Genomic DNA, 13,329 nt, shown 5'->3' on the forward strand with positions numbered 1-13,329 from the left:
CAGACTCTATGCGAGTGAAAAGTTTTTGCCGACGTGTTTAAGAAAAGATAAAATGGTGTGGTTGAAAGGTATTTGGGAGAAAATTATGTGTATTTGGCTTGCGGTGGAGAAACATTGAATGACATTATCATTCGCCAAATTTGGTGGTGGGATTTTTATACATCAAACCCTTTTTCAACGTCATAATTTGAAGAATAAAGTTAGTGTCCCTAAACAATTTGAGGAAGTGTTATATATATATATATATATATAGGTTTGGGGGCATCAAATTGGACGTAATTGATGGTATGATATTTGACAATGAATTAGTGATCTTACGTTGATGCTTATCTTTGATTTTGCACTCGAATTCTTGGTGAGAGCCAGCCCATAAATGGAATTTTTGACACTAAGTTCTAACATTTTGTTCGTTTGGACTTATTCAGAACGGGTCTGATCATTTTCATTTGATTAGATGAAAATATGAAAGAAAGAAGAGAAAATGATAAAACTTCTAATCACCTAATTTCTCATAATTTTTATTTATTTATTTATTCCAAAACAATATTCAAGTCTTCGACAGTGTGATAACCAAAGCATTGTCTTTTATTTTTATATATTTCTGACATTCATTTATCAAGATTGGCATTTGTGACATGTTCAGGCATGAAGAAACATGTCATCTAACCCAAGGCCAAGAATCTCGAGGCCAATGCCTTGCAAAATAAAATAAATAAAAAAGAATGAAAATTCTATAAAATAGGCCCACAAGGAAGTACATCATCCTTAGGTTCCCAAAAGGTGTCATAGCAACTACGTAGAACTAATACACATTTACATTCATCGACTAAAATGGCGGAAAGAAGAAAATAAATAATTCCAAATTCACAAAAAAATCCACAAGATTATAAAGCCTTTCACAACAAGTGAAACTTGAAATCCTTTCAGTCCTTTCAATGTTTCATCATATTTGTGACATTTTAATATAAAGCAACACTTTTTTCTGATAGAGAATCAAAATTTGATTTAACATTCCAATTTATATAAATAAAAGAAAATGAAAATGAAAATGAAAATGAAAAGGCTAAAAAGGCAGATATTATGATTTCGTGAATGCAATGTATTGAACATGTGACTCATGACACCTAGGAAAAGCTAACAACTGGGAAAATGAAATATGAGTATGCAGGATGTAATGCTGAAAATAGAATGTGGGTAATCCCCAAATCCACGGGTATACAAATGAACAAAATGATGTGCAACATGACTCTGATCGACAAGACGACGATGACTTGAAACAATGCAATACGCGTATTAACCGTAATAAAGTTGTTTTGAAGTGTCAAGACATCTGAACCAACTCTTGATAGTAATCCATTCCAACACCTTAACCCAGTCGGAGAAGATGGCATCGCAAGGGTGGCATGGGGTAACTCTTGTAACGATGATTCCAATCAAGAGGACCGACAGAGAACCAATTACCCAGCAGCCTAATTCGGATTTTATCACAATTGCATCTCCCTCCCTCCCTACCCTGTCTGTCCTCCATCATTAACAATGATATTATTTCTTTTTTTCAAGGCTTTGACCAATTTCTGAGAAGCCGTCACTACGCGCTTCCTCCGTCGCAAAAGAAAAGAACCCCGACCCATGGTGGTGCTGATGCAAGAGTTAGCGACAACTTGAAGATCACTTCTGTTGTCTGACAATGGTGGTGATGACCTGACACGATGTATGCAATCCCGAACCCAACTCGACACACCCATATGCATGCAGGGACTTCTAAAAGGAAAAATATATACCAAGTGGCAGCAGCCTCAAACAGAAATGGCACGGCTAATGGCCAACTTGGCCCATTCAGCAGATTCCTTAACCAAATGATCATCTGAGGACAAACATTCATTTAAAAAGTCTTTGCTTGACAGAGATTGCTGAATCAAAGAACCTGCATTACTTCCCAGTGTATCTGCTAAATCTCCAAGTAGCCCAATGGCAGTTTTCATCACCACATCATCCCTGCGAATAAATAGATAAGAAAGTTAAAAATTTTAGATGAAAGATACCAACTAAATCAAAGACAATCAAAACCAAGCTTTACAGCAACAAGGTGCAAAATGGTAAGAACTCACATGTCTTTTTTCATGTATATGCTATCCAGGAACTGGAGGATGTGAGGTGCGTACGGAATCAAGAGCTGGGTCTTAGGAGAATTCTTGAAGCCTTGAAATATCCCAGAATATGCCTCCAAGATACCGTTTCTCAGAAGATTGATGTACTCAGTGAGTTCATCATCGGCACCTGATGTGTGGGCAGACAACTCTGCCGCACTCTGGAGCATGGGCATGGAATACATCAAGTACTTCTCGAAATTCTCACCTATTGCCAGAGCTATGTCCCCAAAGCATGAAAAGATGGGAGGTTTGACAGATCGGTGCAACTGGTTGCTCGACAAATCTTTAAGAAGCTGTGTCATAATCCCATCACAGTACGGCAGAATCTTATCCTCCAACGCCCTGCATATATCCCCCACAACACCAACTGTAACAGTACACACTTGGTACTCCTCAAAATTCTGAAGACCCATTTCCAAATACTTGTAGAACTCTGGCATGTATTTTGCAAAATCTGGGCCAGTTGCATAGGCAAGGGCTCCAATGGCAAGCATTGCCTCCTCATGCACAGTGGCATTTCTACAAGCAAAAACCCTGAGGAAGAGATTCATGATCTGATCTGCATACTGCATGAAGACATACTTGGTTGGTTCCGATGCTCCTAGCTTTTGAATAATAACCTGTAAGCACCCACAAAGAAGGCCTTGTAATTCATTTTGTTTCTCTCTCTCATCAGAAGAAAGCTTTTGTGCCTCAAGAGTCTGGTGAAGCTCCGTCATTATGACAGGAACTAATTGCAACACCATAGGAGCGGTTTCATCTGTTGAGCACCTCACAACTTCATTCAGAGTCTCATATGCAGCAGTCCTTAATCGCGACTCCCCAGCATCTTCCCTGTGAGTAACCGTAAGAAGGGACTGAACAATTTCCTGGAAATAAGGAGTTAGGGGAGATGATGAGCCCACATCTTCATAACCCTGCGCAAGAAAATAGAGCGCTCCACAGGCCTTCTCAGCAACATTCGGAACATCCTTCATGCTCTGAAGGAGAACAGTGACAATCTGTTGGCAGTTCGTCTGGGTAATTATGGGTGTCTCTATAGTAGAACCATGAAGGAATTCGAATATTCTTCCAAGGGTCCAAGCGGTAGTGTCCTTCACATGGTTATTTGGGTCCTTTGTTAAGGCAGTAAGCATAAAGTTTAGAGCAACGTTAACAATAGGTGTTAACTTGTCTGGCGAAGGACCCTCCAAGATGGAACCAAAAGCATAAGTGGCTCCTTCCCTCTGTCTCCAATCAGGTTTTGTTATGTTTTCTTCAATGAATGGCATAACAAGTGGTACAATATCATCTCCTACTGTTCGTGCAACCAGACCAAGGCAAGTGCCACCAGCCATCGCAAGATTCCAAGCCCCTTCATCCTGATCTTGATCCTCCTCTTGCTTAAGAAGTGTCTCCAACAGCATAGGAACAAGTGCAGGAAGCGCTTGCTTGATAAAATAAAAGCAGGGAACATCAGAGTCCCCGGTGAAATCACCCCCATATTCTTCTAATATATCTATTTCCTCATCACAGATTGAGCTCCAGAATTCTATAGCTTGAAGAGCGACAGGCTCCTCATCTTCTCTCACAGCCTTTGCTGTGATATTAAAAATGTCCTGGATGTAAGGAGCTAATTTTTCGTAGTATGTTGAAGAGATAGAGACCAAACACTCAAAAGCTGCCTGCCGAATCTTCACTTCTGGGGATAGAGTCGCCTCACAGACAACTCTCATGATGTAGTCACGCTCCATATCATTCGTAAAATTCGCTTGAGCAAAGCCAAGAGCATTATACAATGCTCGGGTAGCAGCCAGCCTAACATCATTGTTCCTTTCAGTTGCATTCATACCTTGAACCACAGCTGTCAGTATTTTATTTACGTGATCTTGATCTACAACATCTGGAGAAACTTCTTCACACAAATACCCAAGAGTTTCTAGAGTGGCTTGCTTGACATGAACTGGAAGCTGGTGAATGTTTGATAAAAGTGATCCTATCAACTCAGGCCACTGTTTCTGTGGCAGCTCAATGCCTGCTACCTTTGCAATGACTTGTGATGCAGTTGACCGGGCATCAGGCACAGGAGAAGAGAGGGTCTGTAGCAAGCAAGTCCTGATCTGAGTCTTCACAGCCGCATCCAGTGACAGCCATCTTTGAACAAGCTCAAACTTCCTATGTTGCTCCTTGGCATCCAAGGCATTCTTCAGGATCAAACCTGCTAATTTACGACTATCTACAGGCTTTTCATTGTTAGCAAGCTCTCCAGATAGAGATAGTAGGAAACCTGGTAGGTTTTGCTCCTGAAACTGTTTCAAACTTTCTTCAGCATGCTTCCGCACAGTTCCATCAACTGCTTGTGCATTTAGAAGCACCTGAGTGACTTCCATCGCCATATTGAATCTGATTGAATAAGGCATACATAATCCCAAAAACATGTTAGATATACACCACCAAAAAAAAAAAACCCATTCCAAATATTATAATAAACAACTGTATGAAAAAGGCAAAAAAGGCAGGTGTTTAAATTCAGGAACAACCTACCCAAACAAACATCCCCACCCCTCCCACCTGCCTAGTAGTAAACAAAGAAAAAGAAAATGCTAGAGCAGGGAGAACTGTAGGAAAGAAAAGGTAAACAAAATATCTAAAGATCATAGTTCATGTTGTTTTAATGCCTGAAGTATTATATTCAGCAATCTTTCTTAATTAGATATTCATTGAGAATTTAAGCAGTGCAGACCAATAAGTCTAACAAAACCAAATTAACTACGGAGCAAATGAGAACATAGCCACAGTAGAGGAAAGCAAAAAGAAAAAAAGGAGGGAGGGAGGGAGCACTTGTATGTAAATCGCTATATCCAAGCAGCCATTCCTTTTAGTATAATCCTCAAACATGTTTGGGAAGGGAAAACAGCACAGTTCTACCTTTTCGGGGAAAACAATACAATTATACCTTATCGGGGAAAACAATACAGTAATCAAATCAATAATAAACAACTCTAAAAAAATCAAATTACCACATATCATAACAGATAGAGAATTGCCTATCAAACAATCAAACCAACATCCAATTTTTGACAACATATAAATGTAGAAGCTACAAGAGCATTCGAAAATACAATTGAATCAACAGCCAAAATTCATTAGGTGAACAATTAAAGATTAAAAATCATGCCCAATAAATATCTTAGACATTTCAGTTAAAAAAAAAAAAATCAAACCGATCCATCAAAAAACCCCAAATATATTATCACAAATCCCAACGGGATCAACCCATTTGAACTTGAACAGTTCATATTTCCACAAAGATACTGATTAAAACCGCCGATCCGCTAATATTTATACACCAATATGCAAAATTACATTTGCAAGATAACAAACTTGAATAACGAAACCGTTGATTACCCTTTCTTCGGCGAAACACGGGTCAAAGTTAGAAATTTTAACAGAGAAGAGAGAAAATCAGATCAATATAAGCACGGATCGAACATCCAAATCGTTGTATGAAATTTAAATAGATATAATAAATAATAAAAATATTGAGCAATAAATAGAGGGCTTTAGTAGAATGACGAAAAAATTACCTGAAACTTGATGTTGATGAGTGAAAAACGCCTTCGAAACCACACTCTCTGATTGGAAAGAGGAAAAGCGGCGCTCTGAAACCCTAGCAGAGAGGGGGAAGAGAGAGAGAGAGAGGAGAGAGAGACGCGAATGTGAAGCTGGGACTTGAATTACACAATTCAATACCTATAATGTTTCTAATAATAGTTTATTTTTGGGTCTGATTAGGTGTTAACGGTACCATCGCAGTTATCATACAAATCGTCTCCCTTTAGATATCATCAGTCGTAGTATATCACTTTTTATCTAAGAAAGTCAAGACCGTTGATTTTATGGGTACTGCTCTACATAATTACACTGACAACACGATCTAAGTCGCGCTCTCTCAATCTAGTTTTACCCAATCGTAAGCGAATAGTAAAATTTTGCGCACAATTATTAAGTTATTAACTATAAATATGAAATGAAAAACAGCTACTAAACAAGGCCCTAGAAAGATTTACAATTAATTAATTTGTTATTAATATATTTTGTCATATTGTCAATGAAACCGAATCACTACCAGCTAAATATGGATGGCAATTCGTGAGTACGATACGAACACGATTAAAGTCGACAATAACACAACACGATTATTAATCGTGTCTAAGACTTTAAATACGAACACGATACGATTATTACATATGTAACATGACGTGACACGTAACCTATTTAATAAATGGACTAAGACTTGACACGACACGAAAAGACACATTTAAGTCGTTTTTTACACGAACACAACGTATTTATTCTAAACGTTTAACTAAATTGGTCATTTTTTATACGAACACGACACATTTAGTTAACCAGATTAATCATGTCATAATAGTGTTTATATGATCAAACACAAACATGACACATTTAGTTAGGGGATTAATCCATGTCGACATGAACACTATTAGCCCAAACCCAAACCCAAATCCCTTTTATCTCGTATCGTGTTCGTCAAAAAAGGGTGTTGTGTCAAATATTGTTACTTCTAAATTGTACATATTGTTAGGCCAGTCAACGGATCGGATCGATCAAATCCATATTCGATTTGTTAAGCAAATGAATTATTGGATTCGGATCACTAACGAGTTCTCGAACTGAATGTCCCACTCCATATCCTATTTAACTCGGACTCGGATCGAATCGAATCTGGATTCGGATTAAAATCATATTTACTAATATATATATAATTATAAAATTAGATGAAGCGGAGAATTGCTAATATACAAAATGTTACATAATATAACTATGTAACCAAATGAATATAATGATAAATAATTAATATATATATATTTAGTAATATATAACTAACATATATAACATTGATATATAATATATTGTAAATTATTTATTCTTTGTTAATGAATAAAGAGTGATATTATTAGTATGTATATTGAGAAATTTATTAGCATGTTGATAAGAACACCACACTATTGTATATATAACATTATTATTTTTTGAATTTTTGGTTTACCTCTAATACAATTTTAGAAGGAGTATTGATATATATATAGATATGTAAAATTATTGATAAAATAATTATATATATATATATATATATAATTTTAATCCGATCGAATTATTAACGAATCAGACCAGCATAATCCTATCCGATTTGTTAAGTTAACGAATTATCAAATTTTTTATTTAATTCATATCTAACTAATTGGATCGGATTCAAATTGGATCCAGATCAAGATCCACTCCATTGACAGATGTACATATCGCCCCCTCCACAAATAATTAACCAAAAAATTTGAGTGACTCCAACGCCAGTTGTCATTCCTAACTTTTAAAGTGTGTCATTAAACTTATCTTTAAAATTGATCTCAATATTATTAACTTAATTTTTAGTTTTAGTATTCTTTTAGTGAACTAAATATCCAATTCATTTTTAACTGAGTTTTGGTTTTGATCCTGTTATCCTTTTACTAAAAACAAAATAAAATAATACTACTATTATAAAACAAAATTACACGTGTCAAAGATGATGGATGAATTAGTCAAAAGAAAGCTAACCCAGTATTTAACTTTTAACCAGCATTTTACATGAAATTTCGATCATTATATCTTTATATAATATTATAGTATTGGGTAAATTGTAAAAAAATCTCTGAAGTATTGCTGAATCAGCAACTTGCTCCTTAAATTACAAAAATTACAACTAATTCCTAAATTACGTAATTTTGTTACAGATAATTCCATCAGGCTAATCGTGGGTCATATCTCATCATTAAAACAAGTATCTTGAAATTAAAGGACCATATTGACCTTCTAAAGATGAAACGAGAATGGTACCCTTTTTTAAAATTTTAGATTTCCCCAAAATCCCTTATAACCCACTTTTCTCTCTCAATATATATATATATATACACACACACACACACACACGTATGTTGTTCCTTCATCAGATGACCCACATAATCCTTTGACACAGAAAATATTCCCTCGAATTTCTGTCAGAAAATTGCAAATCCACATAATCCTTTCGCAAAGCCAACACTCAAAACCCTAATACCTTTCATTCTGCTCAACCAATCCACAATGAAATTGATCATGACAAATACAGAGACTGATACTCCTTCAACTATATATATATATATATATATATATATATATATATATATATATCTTGATTACCAATTGAAAATTTGGAACAACTTCAACCTCTCACATCATCTTACAACACGCATTTTGGAACGTCTGCGCCGTCAGAACCCTTCTCTGATTTGTTGTTATTGATCTCAGATGTTTCGGATTTCTCAAATTGGCAAAGATGGAATGGATTGGTGGTTGGTCGAACAAAGGCGAAACCAAAAATTTACATAGAAAGAAATTGTCAGAAAAAAATGTCGGAATAGAAAGATGGTGGTTCGTCGGTCTTATGGCATATATATGAAAAGAATTTATCAAAAATATACAAACACATATATTTATATACACGTACGTATGAACAAATGAATGATTTGTACCGTACATGGATCTTTAAGAACTCTTCTTACTCTACTGAAACAGAACAAGAAGAAGGGTACAAGGACAACAAAAAGTGAGCCTTATTTCTTGGTGTGTTGTCACAATATAATTGGTTATTGAGATTTTACTTTCCATGTCACCAACTTATATATACTAAGTTTGAAACTACGTCCTTTTTATAAGGTTAAATTGGTCTGGTATATTTTTGGATGCACGAAGCTGATGGTTCAGAAGATTTCTCGCAAAACTCTAATACTTCAAGAGAGTTTATTATATTTTACCCTATAGCATTCGAGGATATAATAGTCACTTTGGTAGTGTCACAATATTCATGAATAGGTTGAACAGTGCAACTTGAAAATAGAAAAACAGCTAACATCAGGATACGATTAGGTAATTATTGTAACACTGTAAAAAGTATTGAGGCATATAAAATACATAATTCTTCTTAATGGACGTGCACTTTCACTTTTTAATTTGCTCTCGATTTCAATCTGTGTGACTTAAAGATATAATGCTGTTAATAGACTTTTTTTTCTTTGACAAATATATATATATATATATATATATATTCAACTTCTATGATATATAAGCTTTTTCTTCAAATTATTAAATTTACTTTGTTAGTATTTGTCTTTTGAAAACCAATAATTAAATGTTTTCCTTGTGTTTTTCACATGACAAATTGAGATTTGAAATTGTTATATGTCACAATTTATATCAGAGATTTTTAAAAACAGTATTAAAACACAATTACAAACTGTAATTAAACACATATAATATAATAATATATTGGAGACTGACTTGAATAACGAAGCACGAGACTTTTAAGAAATTCTATCTACGTATGGACATCCATATGTCCACAAATAGGTGATAATTTTTAATTTTAGCCATGACACCTTAATTCCTTTTTGTGTGTTTGGACATATGTTAAAATGTGAGTATGCATCTAAACAAAAATGTTGATGGTTGAACTATTAGTAGGTAACGTGGCCTAATAAAAATTCGACACACGATTACAAACGGGATATTTTCTCCCTACAAGTTCAAGTAAATACACTCTCATTATTTAAGCTATGTCTAGGGTCAGTAGGATGGCAATGGGGTGGGGCGGGGATTTCATTCCCCCTCCCTATTCTCGCATAAATTTTCACTTCCACTCCTATTCCACCCCTATCTCGCATAAATTTTCACTTCCACCCCTATCCCACCTCCATTCTCGCATAAATTTTCACGCCCCGTCTTGCCCCCATAACCAGCTAAATGTTGAAGTTGTTGCCACATATTATATGTATACTTACTATAATAAATATCTAAGGGTATTTTGTAAACTTATACACTATAAACGGGGCTGGGAGGGTTTACCTTGCCCCCAACCCCGCCTTGCTCCGGCCGCAAGGTCGGATCCAGAAATTGTTAATAGAGTGAGCTAAAAAATTTTTTGGTAAATTAATACTAGTAATAAATTTTTTTTTTTTTTTTTGGGGGCTAAAATTGCCTATAGTATTTTTTTTTCTTACTTATTTTGGACGGGCGGGCCAGCTTGAGCCCACCAATCCTACCACCTAGATACGCCCTTGCCCGGCCAGGTTTTCAAAAACTACCTCCATCCACATCCCCACATAATGGGGCGAAGCCAGTGTTTGTTCGGGGTCACTTGCCCCCTTGGCTGGCCTGCCCTACCCATTAAGTATATATAGTAATATATATGTGTGTGTGTGTGTGTGGCACGCGCGCATAAATATATGAAAATTTTAAATTAATGCCTCCCTAAAATTATTAGTTTTTAAAATTATCTATTAATTTTTAGTTTTTTTCCCTTAACATTGTGCCCCCAAACCAAAATCGTGACTCCACTCTTGTCCCCATTTGTATAAAAGGGTCCCTAGGCCAGCTCAAAACGGAGTGGGACCATTTGAAAAATAGAGCTTATACTATCCAGTGTCCATTGACTGTCCACAAAAAATATATACATAGAGAGTACTTAATAGTCTCTTTTCGTGTCATCAAAGAGATCTGATTTTCCTTTTCGTTTCATCAAAAAAACAAATAAATAAATAAATAAATAATTCTGAGAAGAAAACTATTCCAATTCCACACTGTTTTAGCCACTGAACAATGGCATAATAGATGGTCTATTTGATTTTTTAATTTTTTGAATTTGTTTTTTTAAACATCATTTTCCCCAGAAACCTTACATATTGCATCTTGAATTATGGCTTTAGGTTTGAGACTCAAAAACATTAACTTTACTCGAATTTTCCAAGGCTACAACCTAATTCTGCTATACATATTGTCAGAAATGGTAAAACCATGCACAAATTCAACTGTAAGTGACATAATTAATGCAGGACTAGAGACAAGAATAACCCTATTCAATAAGAAAGTACTAAATATATGGGGAATATGGTACCTTTGAATTATAGATGTGGTGATGGCCCCACCTCGAAGGCTCAGGATGACTCTGGATACCACATCCCCGAAATATTTAATAAAAATTCCTATAATTTAAATGGCAAAAAAAAAAAAAAAAAAAAAAAATAGATAAACGACATCAAAACCAGTTTCATGATATTCCCCCTCTTGTACCACCACCACCAAATTTTCACAAAAATAGTGTGCTATATCACACAACATAGATATGAAGGACATGCTTATATATGATGGAGCCATGATACTCAAACCGAAATTCAAAGATCAAGACAGACTGAGAGTGTTGAGAAGACAACGCTATCTAAGCTTTTAATCCTTGTTTCTGTTCTGGTTGTCATATCCCTCTTTTTTACGTATGTGGGCGCCAGAGGCGGAGGTGGCAGCTCCCGAAGCGGAGGCGGACGTGGCAGACGAGGTGGAGGCGGAGGCAGTAGCTCCGGAGGCGGAATCCCCACACCTACTTACATGACACTGTTGGTGTTGGGTCTCCATGCGTGTCTGTTTCTCTTTAGTTTCTAAATGACACGTGATGGGTGTGTTTTGTCTTTATTCAGTTCAGATATATATGGTAGCAATCTTGTTTCCTTTTCTTTTAAGACGTTTGGGTTGTTACTTGTTGGGTTCTTATTTGTAAACCTCCTTAATTAATTAGTTTCATATATTTCGTTGTTGTTTTTTGTTTTTGTTTTTTCAAAGACATCAAATCAAAAGGCAAGAAACAGAAAAACAACATCAAATTGAAGAAAAACAATCTTTCTCTACAGCTTCCATAAGAACTGGCTGAAACTGTTAGAGAAAGAAACATTCAACTTCAAACCGATAGCAAATTTTGCATACTCGAAACCAGCCACATTATCTCTCACAATTTGATTTATTATGTGCTCATGCAATGCTTTAAGCATGATACTTCAATGACTTAAATTCCATATCACGGAAGTCTTGGGCCCACCATTGAAAAAAGGATAATGTTTCAGTCTTGTCTCATCAAGACAGATTGTATCCTGCACAATAACGTGTCCCAATACGAGGTTGACACCTCTTTTAAACTTAAAAAAATTCAAAACATGGATTATATTCATTTTTTATAGTTGAACCCGAAAGATCTAATTTTTTTCCTTTCTCAACTTTGAATGTTATTTTTAATTAACTCATTAAAAATTTTATTTTCTACCTTTTTCTTATTTTTAATTTTCTTAAGATTGAAAACTATCCTTAAAAAAATTGAACTAACCATTTCTATTTCTCTCTTTTTAAAATTTACCTCAACTGTTTTTTATGCATGCTATATATGAAACTTATTCATTTTTTCACTCAATTCTACAATTTCTATATTATTTTTATTTCTTACGTATCTTTTTTCTATAAATAAGAATGAAAGCAAAAAGAATAGAATACGACAGACAAATATAATGTGTTAACATACCCGTTTTAAGAAAATGAATCAATCATTATTAAGACCAAATCGAAATCGAAATCTAATCTGAATTACTAAATAAGCACATTATAACCCATGTTCAATCTCTCGTCAATCTCTCGTGGCTTGAGGTTTAGTTACTAAATAAGGGCAGAGCAAAGAGAGAAAAATATATATATAAATCTGTCGGATTTAACTCTAAAAAATAGGTATAACCCATGTTTTATATTTTTTTTAAGTTTAAAAGAGATGCCAACCTTTTATTGGGACATGTTAGTGTGCAGAACACAACATGTCTTGATGGGGCAGGGCTCAAGTATTTTCCTTGAAAAAATGCCGAGCACTTTATAATCGGATTTCAGTTCTACTTTTTCCTATATATATATATATATATATATATATATATATATATATATATATTAATTCTTCAACATGTATAAATATTATTTAAGTATGCCAGTTTTGTTTAATTATCATCATTATATAATTTATATATTTGATGATATATATGGCATATATAATCAATAATTAAATTAATCATTTGACTATTTGATTTTGGACTTATACATATTCTTGAAATTATATACATAATTATGCATGTCCCTCGTATTTTATACTATTGCATAATATGTGCATATGGTATTTTGATTCATTCGGAAAAATTGAATCACATAACAATCATAAGCACATGTATCATTGAATTTGATCGAGTGTTTAGTCACCAAAGTGGCACTCTCATGAAAACTTTAATGGTATTTATAGCTAGTGGTAAAATTATTA

The 13,329-nt window shown here is 34.8% G+C and overlaps 1 protein-coding gene across 1 annotated transcript; it reads right to left on the reverse strand.

Moving 5' to 3' along the window:
- Positions 1-1,049: 1,049 nt before the first annotated feature.
- Positions 1,050-5,861, reverse strand: LOC132271590 (importin subunit beta-1). The gene is made up of 3 exons (XM_059773023.1): positions 5,717-5,861; positions 2,109-4,532; positions 1,050-1,995 (listed from the first exon to the last, which is right to left on the reverse strand). Exons 2-3 carry the CDS (start codon positions 4,523-4,525, stop codon positions 1,797-1,799), a joined length of 2,616 nt encoding a protein of 871 aa, XP_059629006.1. The 5' UTR covers positions 4,526-4,532; positions 5,717-5,861; the 3' UTR covers positions 1,050-1,796.
- Positions 5,862-13,329: the final 7,468 nt, after the last annotated feature.

This window comes from Cornus florida, unplaced genomic scaffold (genome assembly GCF_030987335.1).
Source record: "Cornus florida cultivar Cherokee Brave unplaced genomic scaffold, ASM3098733v1 CherokeeBrave_3.0.0_Hap2_Chr08, whole genome shotgun sequence".
Lineage (NCBI taxonomy): Eukaryota > Viridiplantae > Streptophyta > Magnoliopsida > Cornales > Cornaceae > Cornus > Cornus florida.